At 42.4% G+C, this 19,105-nt stretch overlaps 1 protein-coding gene across 1 annotated transcript; it reads right to left on the bottom strand.

The window, feature by feature from the left end:
• Positions 1-8,280: 8,280 nt before the first annotated feature.
• Positions 8,281-16,968, bottom strand: LOC124501896 (olfactory receptor 8S1). The gene is made up of 2 exons (XM_047066349.1): positions 16,193-16,968; positions 8,281-8,443 (listed from the first exon to the last, which is right to left on the bottom strand). Exons 1-2 carry the CDS (start codon positions 16,966-16,968, stop codon positions 8,281-8,283), a joined length of 939 nt encoding a protein of 312 aa, XP_046922305.1.
• Between the last annotated feature and the right edge of the window lie 2,137 nt (positions 16,969-19,105).

Genomic DNA, 19,105 nt, shown 5'->3' with positions numbered 1-19,105 from the left:
GGAAAGAGCCCAAATGTATATACATGTACCATGGAATATTACTCAGCCATCAAAAAGAATAAAATATTGCCATTTGCAATGACTTGGATGGAGCTAGAGTGTATTATGCTTAGTGAAATAGGTCAGTCAGAGAAAGACAAACACCATATGATTTCATTAATGTGGAATTTAAGAAACAAAAAAGATGAACACGGCGGGGGGAAAAGGGAGAGGCAAACCAGGAAACAGACTCTTAAATATAGTGAACAAACTGAGGGTTGCTGGAGGGGATGTGGGTGGGGGGATGGGTTAAATGGGTGATGGGTATTTAGGAGGGTACTTGTTCTGATGAGCACTGGTGTTCTATGTAAATGATGAATCACTAAATTCTATACCTGGAATTAATATTACACTGTGTGTTAGCTAACTGGAATTTTTTTTTTAATATATGAAATTTATTGTCAAATTGGCTTTCATACAACACCCAGTGCTCATCCCAAAAGATGCCCTTTTCAATACCCATCACCCACCCTCCTCTCCCTCCCACCCCCCCATCAACCCTCAGTTTGTTCTCAGTTTTTAAGAGTCTCTTATGCTTTGCCTCTCTTCCACTCTAACCTCTTTTGTTTTTTTTTCTTCCCCTCCCCCATAGGTTTCTGTTAAGTTTCTCAGGATCCACATAAGACTGAAAACATATCTGTCTTTCTCTGTATGGCTTATTTCACTTAGCATAACACTCTCCAGTTCCATCCGTTGCTACAAAGGGCCATATTTCATTCTTTCTCATTGCCACATAGTACTCCATTGTGTATATAAACCACAATTTCTTTATCCATTCATCAGTTGATGGACATTTCGGCTCTTTCCATAATTTGGCTATTGTTGAGAGTGCTGCTATAAACATTGGGGTACAAGTGCCCCTATGCATCAGGACTCCTGTATTCCTTGGGTAAATTCCTAGCAGTGCTACTGCTGGGTCATAGGGTAGGTCTATTTTTAATTTTTTGAGGAACCTCCACACTGTTTTCCAGAGCGGCTGCACCAGTTTGCATTCCCACCAACAGTGCAAGAGGGTTCCCGTTTCTCCACATCCTCTCCAGCATCTATAGTCTCCTGATTTGTTCATTTTGGCCACTCTGACTGGTGTGAGGTGATATCTGAGTGTGGTTTTGATTTGTATTTCCCTGATGAGGAGCGACGTTGAGCATCTTTTCATGTGCCTGTTGGCCATCCGGATGTCTTCTTTAGAGAAGTGTCTATTCATGTTTTCTGCCCATTTCTTCACTGGATTATTTGTTTTTCGGGTGTGGAGTTTGGTGAGCTCTTTATAGATTTTGGATACTAGCCCTTTGTCTGATATATCATTTGCAAATATCTTTTCCCATTCTGTTGGTTGCCTTTTAGTTTTGTTGGTTGTTTCCTTTGCTGTGCAGAAGCTTTTTATCTTCATGAGGTCCCAATAGTTCATTTTTGCTTTTAATTCCCTTGCCTTTGGGGATGTGTCAAGTAAGAAATTGCTGCAGCTGAGGTCAGAGAGGTCTTTTCCTGGTTTCTCCTCTAGGGTTTTGATGGTTTCCTGTCTCACATTCAGGTCCTTTATCCATTTTGAGTTTATTTTTGTGAGTGTTGTAAGAAAGTGGTCTAGTTTTAACCTTCTGCATGTTGCTGTCCAGTTCTCCCAGCACCATTTGTTAAAGAGACTGTCTTTTTTCCATTGGATATTCTTTCCTGCTTTGTCAAAGATTAGTTGGTCATACTTTTGTGGGTCTAGTTCTGGGGTTTCTATTCTATTCCATTGTTCTATGTGTCTGTTTTTGTGCCAATACCATGCTGTCTTGATGATGACAGCTTTGTAGTAGAGGCTAAAGTCTGGGATTGTGATACCTCCTGCTTTGGTCTTCTTTTTCAAAATTACTTTGGCTATTCAGGGCCTTTTGTGGTTCCATATGAATTTTAGGATTGCTTGTTCTAGCTTTGAGAAGAATGCTGGTGCAATTTTAATTGGGATTGCATTGAATGTGTAGATAGCTTTGGGTAGCATTGACATTTTAACAGTATTTATTCTTCCAACCCATGAGCACAGAATGTTTTTCCATTTCTTTATGTCTTCTTCAATTTCCTTCATAAGCTTTCTATAGTTTCCAGCATACAGATCTTTTACATCTTTGGTTAGATTTATTCCTAGGTATTTTGTGCTTCTTGGTGCAATTGTGAATGGGACCAGTTTCTTTATTTGTCTTTCTGTTGCTTCATTATTAGTGTATAAGAATGCAACTGATTTCTGTACATTGATTTTGTATCCTGCAACTTGCTGAATTCCTGTATCAGTTCTAGCAGAGTTTTGGTGGAGTCTACTGGATTTTCCATGTATAATATCATGTCATCTGCAAAAAGTGAAAGCTTTACTTCATCTTTGCCAATTTTGATGCCTTTGATTTCCTTTTGTTGTCTGATTGCTGATACTAGCACTTCCAACACTAGGTTAAACAACAGCGGTGAGAGTGGACATCCCTGTCGTGTTCCTGATCTTAGGGGAAAAAGCTCTCAGTTTTTCCCCATTGAGGATGATGTTAGCTGTGGGCTTTTCATAAATGGCTTTTATGATGTTTGAGTATGTTCCTTCTATCCCGACTTTCTCAAGTGTTTTAATTAAGAAAGGATGCTGAATTTTGCCAAATGCTTTTTCTGCATCGATTGACAGGATCATATGGTTCTTTTCTTTTATTAATGTGATGTATCACGTTGATTGATTTGCAAATGTTGAACCAGCACTGCATCCCAGGAATGAATCCCACTTGATCATGGTGAATAATTCTTTTTATAAGCTGTTGAATTCGATTTGCTAGTATCTTATTGAGAATTTTTGCATCCATATTCATCAGGGATATTGGCCTGTAGTTCTCTTTTTTTACTGGGTCTCTGTCTGGTTTAGGAATCAAAGTAATACTGGCTTCATAGAATGAGTCTGGAAGTTTTCCTTCCCTTTCTATTTTTTTGGAATAGCTTGAGAAGGATAGGTATTATCTCTGCTTTAAATGTCTGGTAGAACTCCCCTGGGATGTCATCTGGTCCTGGACTTTTATTTGTTGGGAGATTTTTTAATAACTGATTCAATTTCTTCGCTGGTTATGGGTCTGTTCAAACTTTCTATTTCCTCCTGTTTGAGTTTTGGAAGTGTGTGGGTGTTTAGGAATTTGTCCATTTCTTCCAGGTTGTCCAGTTTGTTGGCATAAAATTTTTCATAGTATTCCCTGATAATTGCTTGTATTTCTGAGGTATTGGTTGTAATAAGTCCATTTTCATTCATGATCTATTTGGTCTATTTGGGTCATCTCCCTTTTCTTTTTGAGAAGCCTGGCTAGAGGTTTATCAATTTTGTTTATTTTTTCAAAAAACCAACTCTTGGTTTCATTGATCTGCTCTACAGTTTTTTTAGATTCTATATTGTTTATTTCTGCTCTGATTTTTATTATTTCTCTTATTCTGCTGGGTTTAGGGTGTCTTCTTCTGCTGGGTTTAGGGTGTCTTTGCTGTTCTGCTCCTATTTCCTTCAGGTGTGCTGTTAGATTTTGTATTTGGGATTTTTCTTGTTTCTTGAGATAGGCCTGGATTGCAATGTATTTTCCTCTCAGCACTGCCTTTGCTGCATCCCAAAGCGTTTGGATTGTTGTATTTGCATTTTCGTTTGTTTCCATATATTTTTTAATTTCTTCTCTAATTGCCTGGTTGACCCATTCATTCTTTAGTAGAGTGTTCTTTAACCTCCATGCTTTTGGAGGTTTTCCAGACTTTTTCCTGTGGTTGATTTCAAGTTTCATAGCATTGTGGTCTGAAAGTATGCACGGTATGATCTCAATTCTTGTATACTTATGAAGGGCTGTTTTGTGACCCAGTATGTGATCTATCTTGGAGAATGTTCCATGTGCACTGGAGAAGAAGGTATATTCTGTTGCTTTGGGATGTAGAGTTCTAAATATATCTGTCAAGTCCATCTGATCCAATGTATCATTCAGGGCCCTTGTTTCTTTATTGACCATGTGTCTAGATGATCTATCCATTGTTGTAAGTGGAGTATTAAAGTCCCCTGCAATTACCACATTCTTATCAATAAGGTTGCTTATGTTTGTAATTGTTTTATATATTTGGGGGCTCCCATATTCGACGCATAGACGCATTTATAATTGTTAGCTCTTCCTGATAGATAGACCCTGTGATTATTATATAATGCCTTCTTCATTTCTTGTTATAGCCTTTAATTTAAAGTCTAGTTTGTCTGATATAAGTATGGCTACTCCAGCTTTCTTTTGACTTCCAGTAGCATGATAAATAGTTCTCCATCCCCTCACTTTCAATCTGAAGGTGTCCTCAGGTCTAAAATGAGTCCCTTGTAGACAACAAATAGATGGGTCTTGTTTTTTTATCCATTCTGATACCCTATGTCTTTTGGTTGGCGCATTTAGTCCATTTACATTCAGTGTTATTATAGAAAGATATGGGTTTAGAGTCATTGTGATGTCTGTAGGTTTCATGCTTGCAGTGATGTCTCTGGTACTTTGTCTCACAGGATCCCCCTTAGGATCTCTTGTAGGGCTGGTTTAGTGGTGATGAATTCCTTCAGTTTTTGTTTGTTTGGGAAGACCTTTATCTCTCCTTCTATTCTAAATGACAGATTTGCAGGATAGAGGATTCTCGGCTGCATATTTTTTCTGTTCATCACATTGAAGATTTCCTGCTATTCCTTTCTGGCCTGCCAAGTTTCAGTAGAGAGATACATCATGAGTCTTATCGGTCTCCCTTTATATGTTATAGCACGTTTATCCCTAGCTGCTCAGAATTTTCTCTTTATCCTTGTATTTTGCCAGTTTCACTATGATATGTCGTGCAGAAGATCAATTCAAGTTACGTCTGAAGGGAGTTCTCTGTGCCTCTTGGATTTCAATGCCTTTTTCCTTCCCCAGATCAGGGAAGTTCTCAGCTATGATTTCTTCAAGTACACCTTCAGCACCTTTCCCTCTCTCTTCCTCCTCTGGAATACCAATTATGCATAGATTATTTCTCTTTAGTGCATCACTTAGTTCTCTAATTTTCCCCTCATACTCCTGGATTTTTTAAATCTTTTTCTCAGCTTCCTCTTTTTCCATAATTTTATCTTCTAGTTCACCTATTCTCTCCTCTGCCTCTTCAATCCGAGCTGTGGTTGTCTCCATTTTATTTTGCAGCTCATTTATAGCATTTTTTAGCTCCTCCTGGCTGTTTCTTAGTCCCTTGATCTCTGTAGCAATAGGTTCTCTGCTGTCCTCTATACTGTTTTCAAGCCCAGCGATTAATTTTATGACTATTATTTTAAATTCACTTTCTGTTATATTGTTTAAATCATTTTTGATCAGTTCATTAGCTGTCGCTACTTCCTGGAGTTTCTTTTGAGGGGAATTCTTCCGTTTCGTCATTTGGATAGTCCCTGGAGTGGTGCGGAACTGCAGGGCACTTCCCTGTGCTGTCTTGAATAACTTGCATTGCTGGGCGGGACCACAGTCAGACCTGATGTCTGCCCCCAGCCCACCGCTGGGGCCACAGTCAGACTGGCGTGTACCTTCTCTTCCCCTTTCCTAGGGGTGGGATTCACTGTGGGGTGGTGTGGCCCATCTGTGCTACTTGCACACTGCCAGGCTTGTGGTGCTGGGGATCTGGTGTAGTAGCTGGGGTGGATTGGCAAGGTGCACAGGGGCGGGAGGGGCAGGCTCAGCTTGCTTTTCCTTCAATGATCTGCTTCGGGAGGGGCCCTGCGGCACCAGGAGGGAGTCAGACCCACTGGAGGGATGGATCCACAGAAGCACAGCATTGGGTGTTTGCACCGTGCAAGCAAGTTCCATGACGGGAACTGGTTCCCTTTGGGATTTTGGCTGGGAGATGGGCAAGGGAGATGGCACTGGCGAGCACCTTTGTTCCCCCCCAAGCTGAGATCTGTCATCTGGGGCTCAACAACTCTCCCTCCCGTTGTCCTCTAGCCCTCCCGTTCTCCGAGCAGAGCTGTTAACTTTTTTTTTTTGTAATTTTTTAATATATGAAATTTATTGTCAAATTGGATTCCATACAACTACCAGTGTTCATCCCAAAAGATGCCCTCTTCAATACCCATCACCCACCCTTCCCTCCCTCCTTCCATCAACCCTCAGTTTGTTCTCAGTTTTTAAAGAGTCTCTTATGCTTTTGTTCTCTCCCACTCTAACCTCTTTTTTTTCTTCCCCTCCCCCATGGGTTCCTGTTAAGTTTCTCAGGATCCACATAAGAGTGAAACCATATGGTATCTGTCTTTCTCTGTATGGCTTATTTCACTTAGCATCACACTCTCCAGTTCCATCCACGTTGCTACAAAAGGCCATATTTCATTCTTTCTCATTGCCACATAGTACTCCATTGTGTATATAAACCACAATTTCTTTATCCATTCATCATTTGATGGACATTTCGGCTCTTTCCATAATTTGGCTATTGTTGAGAGTCAGAGCTGTTAACTTATAACCTTCCAGATGTTAAGTCCCGCTTGCTGTCAGAATACAGTCCATCCAGCCCCTCCGCTTTTGCAAGCCCGACTCAGGGGCTCTGCTTTGCTTTGCCAGCGGGTGTCCCTCCACCCCGGCTCCCTCCCGCCAGTCCGTGTAGCGTGCACTGCCTCTCTGCCATTCCTACCCTCTTCCGTGGGCCTCTTGTCTACACTTGGCTCCAGAGAATCCATTCTGCTAGTCTTCTGGTGGTTTTCTGGCTGATTTAGGCAGGTGTGGGTAGAATTTAAGTGATCAGCAGGACGCAGTGAGCCCAGCGTCCTCCTACACTGCCATCCAGCTAACTGGAATTTAAGTAAAAACTTGAAGAAAAAAATGACATTTCTGAGTTAACTGAGTTATCTTCTACTTCCTGTTTTTCTTCTCCCTGCCTTTCTTAGATGTCTAATATAGCTGATTACACTCCTCCTACCCCTATACCTGCAGGGCCTTTTGGTAGTCAGATCATACTTCTCTTGTCTGAGAGATGAGCAGTTCCCACATGAAGTCTCCCTATGGCTTGTTTAGAGACTGATAGGACCATGAAAGGGGTGGAGAAGCCATCCCTCTCCTATACTTAATGAAAAGAGACTCTCAGGAAATAACTTGGTACTCACGATGTGACTTTAGTGTGAACTTAAACACAATGTGATGCATCTCCCACGAGTATTGCATGCTATTCCCCCTTGGGACAAAACGATTTACCCAAGTCTACAGGTTGTAGGAGTGACTCCTTTGTATGGGTGTGTGTGGGAGGACAGGGTCAGATGGCCATTCTTCCTACAGAGCTCACATATCGACTTCTTACTTATTACCCTGCCTTAGTTACCCTTAAGGAAGTCAAATGCTCTGGTAACATAAGGGACCTGCTTCACCAAGTGGCCCAAGAAGAAATGCAGCTAAGGCTGGGACTTGTGTCCAGTCCCATTGCTCTGGCCTTCATGCCACAGAGAAGACCAGGAAACATCACCTGTGAGTGTACCATATATGAGGCCATAATCTGAAGAGGACTTTGCTAGAGGAAACTGACAACAAATTTATTTTCAGAGAGTATCTTAGCTTGAAGTTCAGAAGAACAGAGGGAAGCCAGGGAGCTGGCATGGGAGTAGTCCTGACTGATGTAGTCCTGACCTCTTGGCATTTGAGAGAAGCATGACAGGAAAGTGCTGTTGTTCTCTTCCTGAGAACATTCTTGGGAGCTGAAGGAGAGATGGGATGGCAGCTGAGAATCTGTTCTGTTTCTCCAACTCCTTCTCCTTCCTTAGGCCTGGAACAAGTCCTGAACCAAGAAGGGATCTGAAGTGGTCCAGGCTCAGGTTGCGGTGGGGAGGCTCAGGGCAGGGCTGTCAGAGTGCACCCTCTCCCAGAGCTCTGTGTGAGGAGGTCTCAGAATGGTGCCCAACAATATGGACTCCCTTTCTATCTCAATTTATCCTCCATGCTACTTTCCTCTGACATCTAGGTATAATAATTTCCTTTTGGATAAGTACCCAGAAGTGGAATTACTGGATCATATGGTAGTTCTAAATTTTTTGAGGATCCTTCACACTTTTTTTGTCAGAATTTTCTTGAGTGGTGACTGGCCCCCTGTCATGTGCTCTGTGGGGGTTTTCCCATCTCACTTGATTGGGGGAGGACAATGGAGTTAGAGGAACTAATGCTTCTGTTTTTAGAAGAAAGTACATAGCTGGTGATAGTTCTTCCTGCCTCCTCTTCCTTTGCACCACTGTTTCTCCTGTTACGAGCAGGCAGTGGAACTCGGTTAGAAGGTAAGCCTGGGCTTCCTGGCCAGCACTCTCTTGAAGGCTGCTTTCACTTCCTGGTTCTTCAGACTGTAGATGAGAGGGTTTAGCAATGGGGTCACCACACTGTACTTCACAGAGAGCACTTGTTCCAGGGCTGAGCCAGATGCTGGAGTCATGTGCCTTGAAGGGAATGGCACAGAGGAGTAAACTGAGCTCAGAACAATGGCCACAATACTGTTGGCAGGCATGGTCCATCCCATCCCAGAGTCTCTGCAAAGTGGGTCCTCAGAGCTGAATTGACTATCAGTGGCAGCAGCATCTAGATATAACTATATGATCACTGAGAAGTCAATCATTTCCACCTTCATATGCCTCCAAACATGAGTTCTCTTATGCAGAACATTATAAGGGCTGCCCTGAGAAAAAGAAAGTTCTGTAGCACATGAAGGGCTGCAGATTAGAAAAAAACTAATAATTTCATGCATTTCTGTAGTACTTCACATGCTTCAAAACATCTTTTCTTAATAGTTATTATAAAGATATGAGGATTTTTTTCTCTTCTTTTCCCTGTATATACAATTTATGTTCTCATCCTGTGAGGATTGTTTCTGGCAAAAGTGTATGCTTCTCTAATTATACTGTCATTGTTCCCAACATTTATGGCTCTGGGAATTATCTTCAATCATGGCACATTATTTTATTTTATTTTATTTTATTTATTAAAAAATTTTTTTTAATGTTTATTTATTTTTTATTTTTTTAAATAAATTTAAATTTATTAAAATTAAGATGTTTATTTATTTATTTATTTTATTTATTTATTTATTTATTTTTTATTTTATGTATGAAATTTATTGTCAAATTGGTTTCCATACAACACCCAGTGCTCATCCCAAAAGGTGCCCTCTTCAATACCCATCACCCACCCTCCCCTCCCTCCCACCCCCCATCAACCCTCAGTTTGTTCTCAGTTTTTAACAGTCTCTTATGCTTTGGCTCTCTCCCACTCTAACCTCTTTTTTTTTTGTTCCTTCCCCTCCCCCATGGGTTCCTGTTAAGTTTCTCAGGATCCACATAAGAGTGAAACCATATGGTATCTGTCTTTCTCTGTATGGCTTATTTCACTTAGCATCACACTCTCCAGTTCCATCCACGTTGCTACAAAAGGCCATATTTCATTTTTTCTCATTGCCACGTAGTATTCCATTGTGTATATAAACCACAATTTCTTTATCCATTCATCAGTTGATGGACATTTCGGCTCTTTCCATAATTTAGCTATTGTTGAGAGTGCTGCTATGAACATTGGTGTACAAGTGCCCCTGTGCATCAGTACTCCTGTATCCCTTGGATAAATTCCTAGCAGTGCTATTGCTGGGTCATAGGGTAGGTCTATTTTCAATTTTCTGAGGAACCTCCACACTGCTTTCCAGAGCGGCTGCACCAATTTGCATTCCCACCAACAGTGCAAGAGGGTTCCCGTTTCTCCACATCCTCTCCAGCATCTATAGTCTCCTGATTTGTTCATTTTGGCCACTCTGACTGGCGTGAGGTGATACCTGAGTGTGGTTTTGATTTGCATTTCCCTGATAAGGAGCGACGCTGAACATCTTTTCATGTGCCTGTTGGCCATCCGGATGTCTTCTTTAGAGAAGTGTCTATTCATGTCTTCTGCCCATTTCTTCGCTGGGTTATTTGTTTTTTTGGGTGTGGAGTTTGGTGAGCTCTTTATAGATTTTGGATACTAGCCCTTTGTCCGATATGTCATTTGCAAATATCTTTTCCCATTCTGTTGGTTGCCTTTTAGTTTTGTTGGTTGTTTCCTTTGCTGTGCAGAAGTTTTTATCTTCATGAGGTCCCAATAGTTCATTTTTGCTTTTAATTCCCTTGCCTTTGGGGATGTGTCGAGTAAGAGATTGCTACGGCTGAGGTCAGAGAGGTCTTTTCCTGCTTTCTCCTCTAAGGTTTTGATGGTTTCCTGTCTCACATACAGGTCCTTTATCCATTTTGAGTTTATTTTTGTGAATGGTGTGAGAAAGTGGTCTAGTTTTAACCTTCTGCATGTTGCTGTCCAGTTCTCCCAGCACCATTTGTTAAAGAGACTGTCTTTTTTCCATTGGATGTTCTTTCCTGCTTTGTCAAAGATGAGTTGGCCATACGTTTGTGGGTCTAGTTCTGGGGTTTCTATTCTATTCCATTGGTCTATGTGTCTGTTTTTGTGCCAATACCATGCTGTCTTGATGATTACAGCTTTGTAGTACAGGCTAAAGTCTGGGATTGTGATGCCTCCTGCTTTGGTCTTCTTTAAAATTACTTTGGCTATTCGGGGCCTTTTGTGGTTCCAAATGAATTTTAGGATTGCTTGTTCTAGTTTCGAGAAGAATGCTGGTGCAATTTTGATTGGGATTGCATTGATTTCTGTACATTGATTTTGATTTCTGTACAACTGATTTCTGTACATTGATTTTGTATCCTGCAACTTTGCTGAATTCATGTATCAGTTCTAGCAGACTTTTGGTGGAGTCTATCGGATTTTCCATGTATAATATCATGTCATCTGCAAAAAGTGAAAGCTTTACTTCATCTTTGCCAATTTTGCTGCCTTTGATTTCCTTTTGTTGTCTGATTGCTGATGCTAGAACTTCCAGCACTATGTTAAACAACAGCGGTGAGAGTGGGCATCCCTGTCGTGTTCCTGATCTCAGGGAGAAAGCTCTCAGTTTTTCCCCGTTGAGGATGATGTTAGCTGTGGGCTTTTCATAAATGGCTTTTATGATGTTTGAGTATGTTCCTTCTATCCCGACTTTCTCAAGTGTTTTAATTAAGAAAGGATGCTGAATTTTGCCAAATGCTTTTTCTGCATCGATTGACAGGATCATATGGTTCTTTTCTTTTATTAATGTGATGTATCACGTTGATTGATTTGCGAATGTTGAACCAGCCCTGCATCCCAGGAATGAATCCCACTTGATCATGGTGAATAATTCTTTTTATAAGCTGTTGAATTCGATTTGCTAGTATCTTATTGAGAATTTTTGCATCCATATTCATCAGGGATATTGGCCTGTAGTTCTCTTTTTTTACTGGGTCTCTGTCTGGTTTAGGAATCAAAGTAATACTGGCTTCATAGAATGAGTCTGGAAGTTTTCCTTCCCTTTCTATTTCTTGGAATAGCTTGAGAAGGATAGGTATTATCTCTGCTTTAAACGTCTGGTAGAACTCCCCTGGGAAGCCATCTGGTCCTGGACTCTTATTTGTTGGGAGATTTTTGATAACCGATTCAATTTCTTCGCTGGTTATGGGTCTGTTCAAGCTTTCTATTTCCTCCTGACTGAGTTTTGGAAGAGTGTGGGTGTTCAGGAATTTGTCCATTTCTTCCAGGTTGTCCAATTTGTTGGCATATAATTTTTCATAGTATTCCCTGATAATTGTTTGTATCTCTGAGGGATTGGTTATAATAATTCCATTTTCATTCATGATTTTATCTATTTGGGTCATCTCCCTTTTCTTTTTGAGAAGCCTGGCTAGAGGTTTGTCAATTTTGTTTATTTTTTCAAAAAACCAACTCTTGGTTTCGTTGATCTGCTCTACAGTTTTTTTAGATTCTATATTGTTTATTTCTGCTCTGATCTTTATTATTTCTCTTCTTCTGCTGGGTTTAGGCTGCCTTTGCTGTTCTGCTTCTATTTCCTTTAGGTGTGCTGTTAGATTTTGTATTTGGGATTTTTCTTGTTTCTTGAGATAGGCCTGGATTGCAATGTATTTTCCTCTCAGGACTGCCTTTGCTGCGTCCCAAAGCGTTTGGATTGTTGTATTTTCATTTTCGTTTGTTTCCATATATTGTTTAATTTCTTCTCTAATTGCCTGGTTGACCCACTCATTCGTTAGTAGGGTGTTCTTTAACCTCCATGCTTTTGGAGGTTTTCCAGACTTTTTCCTGTGGTTGATTTCAAGCTTCATAGCATTGTGGTCTGAAAGTATGCATGGTATAATTTCAATTCTTGTAAACTTATGAAGGGCTGTTTTGTGACCCAGTATATGATCTATCTTGGAGAATGTTCCATGTGCACTCGAGAAGAAAGTATATTCTGTTGCTTTGGGATGCAGAGTTCTAAATAGATCTGTCAAGTCCATCTGATCCAATGTCTCATTCAGGGCCCTTGTTTCTTTATTGACCGTGTGTCTAGATGATCTATCCATTTCTGTAAGTGGGGTGTTAAAGTCCCCTGCAATTACCACATTCTTATCAATAAGGTTGCTTCTGTTTATGAGTAATTGTTTTATATATTTGGGGGCTCCGGTATTCGGCGCATAGACATTTATAATTGTTAGCTCTTCCTGATGGATAGACCCTGTAACTATTATATAATGTCCTTCTTCATCTCTTGTTACCGTCTTTAATTTAAAGTCTAGTTTGTCTGATATAAGTATGGCTACTCCAGCTTTCTTTTGGCTTCCAGTAGCATGATAAATAGTTCTCCAACCCCTCACTCTCAATCTAAAGGTGTCCTCAGGTCTAAAATGAGTCTCTTGTAGACAGCAAATAGATGGGTCTTGTTTTTTTATCCATTCTGATACCCTATGTCTTTTGGTTGGCGCATTTAATCCATTTACATTCAGTGTTATTATAGAAAGATATGGGTTTAGAGTCATTGTGATGTCTGTATATTTTATGCTTGTAGTGATGTCTCTGGTACTTTGTCTCACAGGGTCCCCCTTAGGATCTCTTGTAGGGCTGGTTTAGTGGTGACAAATTCCTTCAGTTTTTGTTTGTTTGGGAAGACCTTTATCTCTCCTTCTATTCTAAATGACAGACTTGCTGGATAAAGGATTCTCGGCTGCATATTTTTTCTGTCTAGCACACTGAAAATCTCGTGCCAATTCTTTCTGGCCTGCCAAGTTTCAAAAGAGAGATCAGTCACGAGTCTTATAGGTCTCCCTTTATATGTGAGGGCACGTTTACCCCTTGCTGCTTTCAGAATTTTCTCTTTATCCTTGTATTTTGCCAGTTTCACTATGATATGTCGTGCAGAAGATCGATTCAAGTTACGTCTGAAGGGAGTTCTCTGTGCCTCTTGGATTTCAATGCCTTTTTCCGTCCCCAGTTCAGGGAAGTTCTCAGCTATGATTTCTTCAAGTACACCTTCAGTACCTTTCCCTCTCTCTTCCTCCTCTGGGATACCAATTATGCGTATATTATTTCTTTTTAGTGTATCACTTAGTTCTCTAATTTTCCCCTCATACTCCTGGATTTTTTTATCTCTCTTTTTCTCAGCTTCCTCTTTTTCCATAACTTTATCTTCTAGTTCACCTATTCTCTCCTCTGCCTCTTCAATCCGAGCCGTGGTGGTTTCCATTTTGTTATGCATTTCGTTTAAAGCGTTTTTCAGCTCCTCGTGACTGCTCCTTAGTCCCTTGATCTCTGTAGCAAGAGATTCTCTGCTGTCCTGTATACTGTTTTCCAGCCCAGCGATTAATTTTATGACTATTATTCTAAATTCACTTTCTGTTATATTATTTAAATCCTTTTTGATCAGCTCATTAGCTGTTGTTATTTCCTGGAGATTCTTCTGAGGGGAATTCTTCCGCTTGGTCATTTTGGATAGTCCCTGGTGTGGTGAGGGCCTGCAGGGCACTTCCCCTGTGCTGTCTTGAATAACTTGAGTTGGTGGGCGGGGCCGCAGTCCGACCTGATGTCTGCCCCCAGCCCACCGCTGGGGCCACAGTCAGACTGGTGTGTGCCTTCTCTTCCCCTCTCCTAGGGGCGGGATTCACTGTGGGGTGGCGTGGCCCGTCTGGGCTACTTGCACACTGCCAGGCTTGTGATGCTGGGGATCTGGCGTATTAGCTGGGGTGGGAAAGCAAGGTGCACGGCGGCAGGGGGGGCAGGCTTAGCTCGCTTCTCCTTAGGTGATCCACTTCAGGAGGGGCCCTGTGGCAGCAGGAGGGAGTCAGATCCGCTGCCGGAGGTTTGGCTCCGCAGAAGCGCAGAGTTTGGTGTTTGCGCGGAGCGAGCAAGTTCCCTGGCAGGAACTGGTTCTCTTTGGGATTTTGGCTGGGGATGGGCGGGGGAGATGGCGCTGGCGAGCGCCTTTGTTCCCCACCAAACTGAGCTCTGTCGTCCGGGGGCTCAGCAGCTCTCCCTCCCTTTGTCCTCCAGCCTTCCCGCTTCCGAGCAGAGCTGTTACCTTATGACCTCCCAGACGCTAAGTCGCGCTTGCTGTCGGAACACAGTCCGTCAGGCCCCTCCGCTTTTGCAAGCCTGACTCAGGGACTCTGCTTGGCCGGCGAGCCGCCCCTCCGCCCCGGCTCCCTCCCGCCAGTCCGTGGAGCGCGCACCGCCTCGCCGCCCTTCCTACCCTCTTCCGTGGCCCTCTCGTCTGCGCTTGGCTCTGGCGACTCCGTTCTAATCCTCTGGCGGTTTTCTGGGTTATTTAGGCAGGTGTGGGTGGAATCTAAGTGATCAGCAGGACGCGCGGTGAGCCCAGCGTCCTCCTACGCCGCCATCTTCCGGAAACCTCAAGATCAATGTTTATTTATTTTTGAGAGAGACAGAGACAGAATGCAAGTGGGTTAGGGGCAGAGAGAGGGAGACACAGAATCCAAAGCAGGCTCCAGGCTCTGAGCTGTCAGCACAGAGCCCGATGTGGGGCTCGAACTCACAAGCTGTGAGATCATGACCTGAGCTGAAGTCCTTTGCTCAACCGACTGAGCCATCCAGGTGCCCCATGGCACATTATTTTATATAATGCTTATTGGAACAAACATTTGTCCTTTTAGGTGCATTTTTCTTTGGCTTAGTAAAGAAGCCAAGCGTGGAAAATAAAAATGTGCTAAGCACAAGATATTAATCTAAAATAATAAGAATAAATCTTGGGGTGCATTTTATTAAGTGTCACTGGGAGTATTTCCCAAAGAAACATTAATTTTTTTGTGTGTGTGCTAGAGTGCCATCACCATTGGAATGTTCTTTGTGGGTTCTGGTGTGCTTGATTTAAAAAGATATTCATTTTACTGTCATTATTCTTCATCTATCCCTCCTAACATTTCTGTGAAGTAGGTAGGAGAAATCTTATTGTCTCCTTATGGCATATGAGGAAAAACAGGCAGAGAGAGATAAAGAGATTTTCCCACAGTCTCAGGTGAGCTCTTCTTGACTATTCCTTATCATCCTTTTCCACCCTTGCCTTCTCTCCAAGTAACAAGCAGGTGAGAAAATATGGAGCAATTTGTACAAATCCATCTCCAGTTCAGTGGATACCATGGACCATTAATTATTCTGCTCCTAGTAGGTGAGGACTTGTCAGCTAGAGCTGTTTATGTGTGAGAGAAGCATGGTAGGAAAGAGCATGAGGTTTGAAATCAGTGGGACTTGGTTTATATTATGGCTCCATTACTAACTTGTTCTGGAACATTTGAGAAGTCACCTGGTTACTCTTGAAACTCAGGTTCCTTACCTGAAAGTGAGGTTAATAATATTTCTTTTCTCTACATACTAAAATTGAGCTTGAGCCATGTAAAAGCAGCTCAGAGACATCATCTTCCAGTAGGAAAGAAAGATGTCATCTGTTTCAAGAATTGTATGTTTTATTTATTTATTTTTTTGCCTAGCGCTGAATAATGACCTACCAAGGGCTGTCTGATTTCCTTTTGAGAACTATTAATCACAGGTTAGTGAAAGTAGGAAAGTCTCTAGTCCTTGTATAAACTCATCTTTCAGACTTAGACAATTGAGACCTGAGAAAGAAAATGGATTTTTTTATAATTCACACAGCTAGTCCACAGCAGAACCAGAACTAGAACCTAGGCCTTCTGAATTCCAGTATAGTAATTTTCCTGCTCCTTTGCAATGCCCTGTTCTACAGACCAAAGCCACTTTAGGGCAAGGGATACCCTACATTTACATTTAGGAGATACAGTATGATATACCTGAAAACTCTTGAACCATAAAAGATGGTGACCACAAGAAAATGAGAAAAGCAGGTGGAAAAGATCTTCCTCTGACCCGTGGCAGAGTTGATCCCCAGGGCTGTCATGATGATACAGGTGTAGGAGCCCAGAAATAGGACAAGGGTGCCAAAGCCCAGGACCACCATGGTGGTCAGGATGAAGGCAATGCTAATGTAAGGGTCAGAACAGGCCAACAGGAGGACTGGGGGAAGCTCGCAGGCAAAACTGTGGACAAGATTGGGGCCACAGAAATGCTGCTGATCCAGAAGGATGCTGTTAACCAGGCCTGTCCCCACTCCTATGGCCCAGGATGCTCCCACCAGGCCAGTACATACATTCCTGTTCATGGCCACCACATACAACAGTGGGTGGCATACAGCGTGGAACCAGTCATAGGCCATGACTGAAAGGAGGCAAGCTTCAGTGGCCCCAGAAAATATGACCAAGGAGATCTGAGTAAAACACTCAAGGGGGGATATATTCTTCCATTTGGAAAGAAGGTTCTCTAAAAGTGTAGGTACAATGATTGAGGAATAGAAAGCATCCAGAAAGGACAGGTTACTCAGGAAGAAGTACATGGGCGTGTGGAGGCGGGAATCGGTCCTGATCACCAGTAGCATCGTCAGGTTTCCCATCAGGGTCAGAAGGTAAATCCCCAGGAAGAGCACAAAGAGCAGGGCCTGGATAGGAGGGTTGTTGGATAGTCCTAAGAGAACAGATGTAGTGACTGTGGTTATGTTGTTACCAACTTCCATGGAGCATTTAAGTTCCCCTTCAGAGGGGCAAGAATGGAGAAGAATGATCAAATGAGTTATCAGACTTAGAGCATGCCTGGGGATGAGGCATTGGGAGTAAAGCTTCACGGCTCATCAGCCCTTCCTGGCTCAGGGCAGGAAGCTATTGGCCAAGGTGGAGAAGGTAGAAAAGAAGAGCATAGACAATCAGACCTAGAAAGGAAAGAGAAGAGAACAGAGATCATCCAGACTGGAGAAAGAAAGGAAGGCAGTTGGGAATGGACTCCAGAGCATTGAGAAGTACTATTCTCCAGTTCCAGAAGGAAATGAACTCAAACCACAGGAAGGCTCTGATCAGCACAGTGAATAAGTGATGAACATTTGGACTGACTATGTGGCTGAAAGATCATGATGAATGAGTGATTGATAGGGATATTGTGATACCTAATGATGGTGCAAGACCTTTCTCTGCCCCAGTAAGTTCATGAGTAAGTCACTTGAGTTTCTTATTAAAAAAAAATCTGGGCGGGGGGTACCTGTTTGGCTTAGTTGGCTAAATGTCTGACTCTTGATTTCAGCTCAGGTCATGATCTCATGGTTCATGAGTTTGAGCCCCATACTCTGTCCTGACAGTGTGGAGCCTGCTTGAGATTCTGTCTCTCTTTCTCTCTCTGCCCCTCCCCTGCTCTCTCTCTCTCTCAAAAATAAATAAACATTTTAAAAATCTTGGAAAACTAGATGGTTTCTAGTGTCCATTCCAGCTTAGAAATTCTAAAGATTTTGGGGCACCTGGGTGGCTCAGTTGGTTGAACATCCGACTTCGGCTCGGGTCATGATCTCGCGGTTCGTGAGTTTGAGCCCTGCATCAGGCTCTGTTCCGACAGCTCAGAGCCTGGAGCCTGCTTCAGATTCTGTGTCCTCCTCTCTCTCTGCCCCACCCCTGCTTGTGCTCTGTCTCTGTCTTTCAAAAATGAATAAACATAAAAACAATTTTTTTAAAAAAATAAAGAAATTCTAAAGATTAAAAAAAAAAGCAATTCTAGAGGTGCCTGGGTGGCTCAGTTGGTTAAGTGCCCAACCGGCTCAGGTCATGATCTTGCAGTTTGTGAGTTTGAGCCCCATGTTGGGCTCTGTGCTGACAGCTCAGAGCCTGGAGCCTGCTTTTGATTCTGTGTCTCCCTCTCTTCCTGCCCCTCACCCACTCATGCTCTCTCTCTCTCTCTCAGAAATAAATAAACAAAAAGTTTTTAAAAAAGCAATTCTAAAGATTAAAGGACAACTTCCTTGGGTATTACTGGTACTAAATAAAAATCCTTTCTTCCCTTGTGTCAACCCAAGCAGAAGTGGCACACAAATGTTCTGATTTTATGGAAGCCAGGCAGGAGGAAGCCCTCAAAATGGAGGTGAGGGTTGTGCACATCAGCTACTCCAAGGTCTTCCCATTCCAGGGTTTCTGTGAATCCATATTGTCTACTGTTTGTTCTGTAATCTCAGTACTTAGCATGTAAGTCCATGAAGACTGTGCTACTCTCTGAGTTGGTACCAGGAGATTTGGATAAAGCCAAATCAATCTTGGACCATCTTCTGTGCATCACAGGGATGGTAAATGCCAATGAGAGTGAGAGAGAGAGAGAGAGAGAGAGAGAGAGAGAGAATGCAAGAACACTGAGAACAAGAACACCTGGTAAAATGTACAGTGATAGGGTTTGGTCTAGACCAGAACAAGTTATACTTGTCACCTTCACCTTTCTCTTTGATGGATAACTCAGGAAGGTGATAAGTGAGGATCTGATCTCTCTGTTCATGGTTTGACACTCACAGGTTCCCAGAGTGGGTAGTTTTAGGAGAAGATGTATATGAATGAGAAGGAGATTTGTCTTTACCTGGGCACCCTAGGCCAAAAAGTGATGCTCTCAATGGGTGATACTGAATGGCATCCTTCCAACACAAGAGCAAAAGCCCCAGATATGGCTAGGGCTTCTGTGGGCTTCCCTCAACTTTGTCCTTCCTTTAGAAGATTCAGGAGTGGAACTTCCTAGCAAGGAAACATTCCTATAGTCTTCTGTCCAAGGGGAAGCCTTCTTAACTCTGCTTCCCATATAACAATGGCCAGAGGGACTTGATCTTGACTCTAGACTTTGGAGAGTGACAGAGCTCC

Source organism: Lynx rufus, unplaced genomic scaffold, assembly GCF_022079265.1.
Source record: "Lynx rufus isolate CCGP_SWC_20201006 ecotype Redwood Valley unplaced genomic scaffold, mLynRuf1.p SCAF_7, whole genome shotgun sequence".
In the NCBI taxonomy this organism is placed as follows: domain Eukaryota; kingdom Metazoa; phylum Chordata; class Mammalia; order Carnivora; family Felidae; genus Lynx; species Lynx rufus.
The sequence above is the reverse complement of the archived record's forward strand: the minus strand, read 5'-3'. Positions and strand labels throughout refer to the sequence as shown.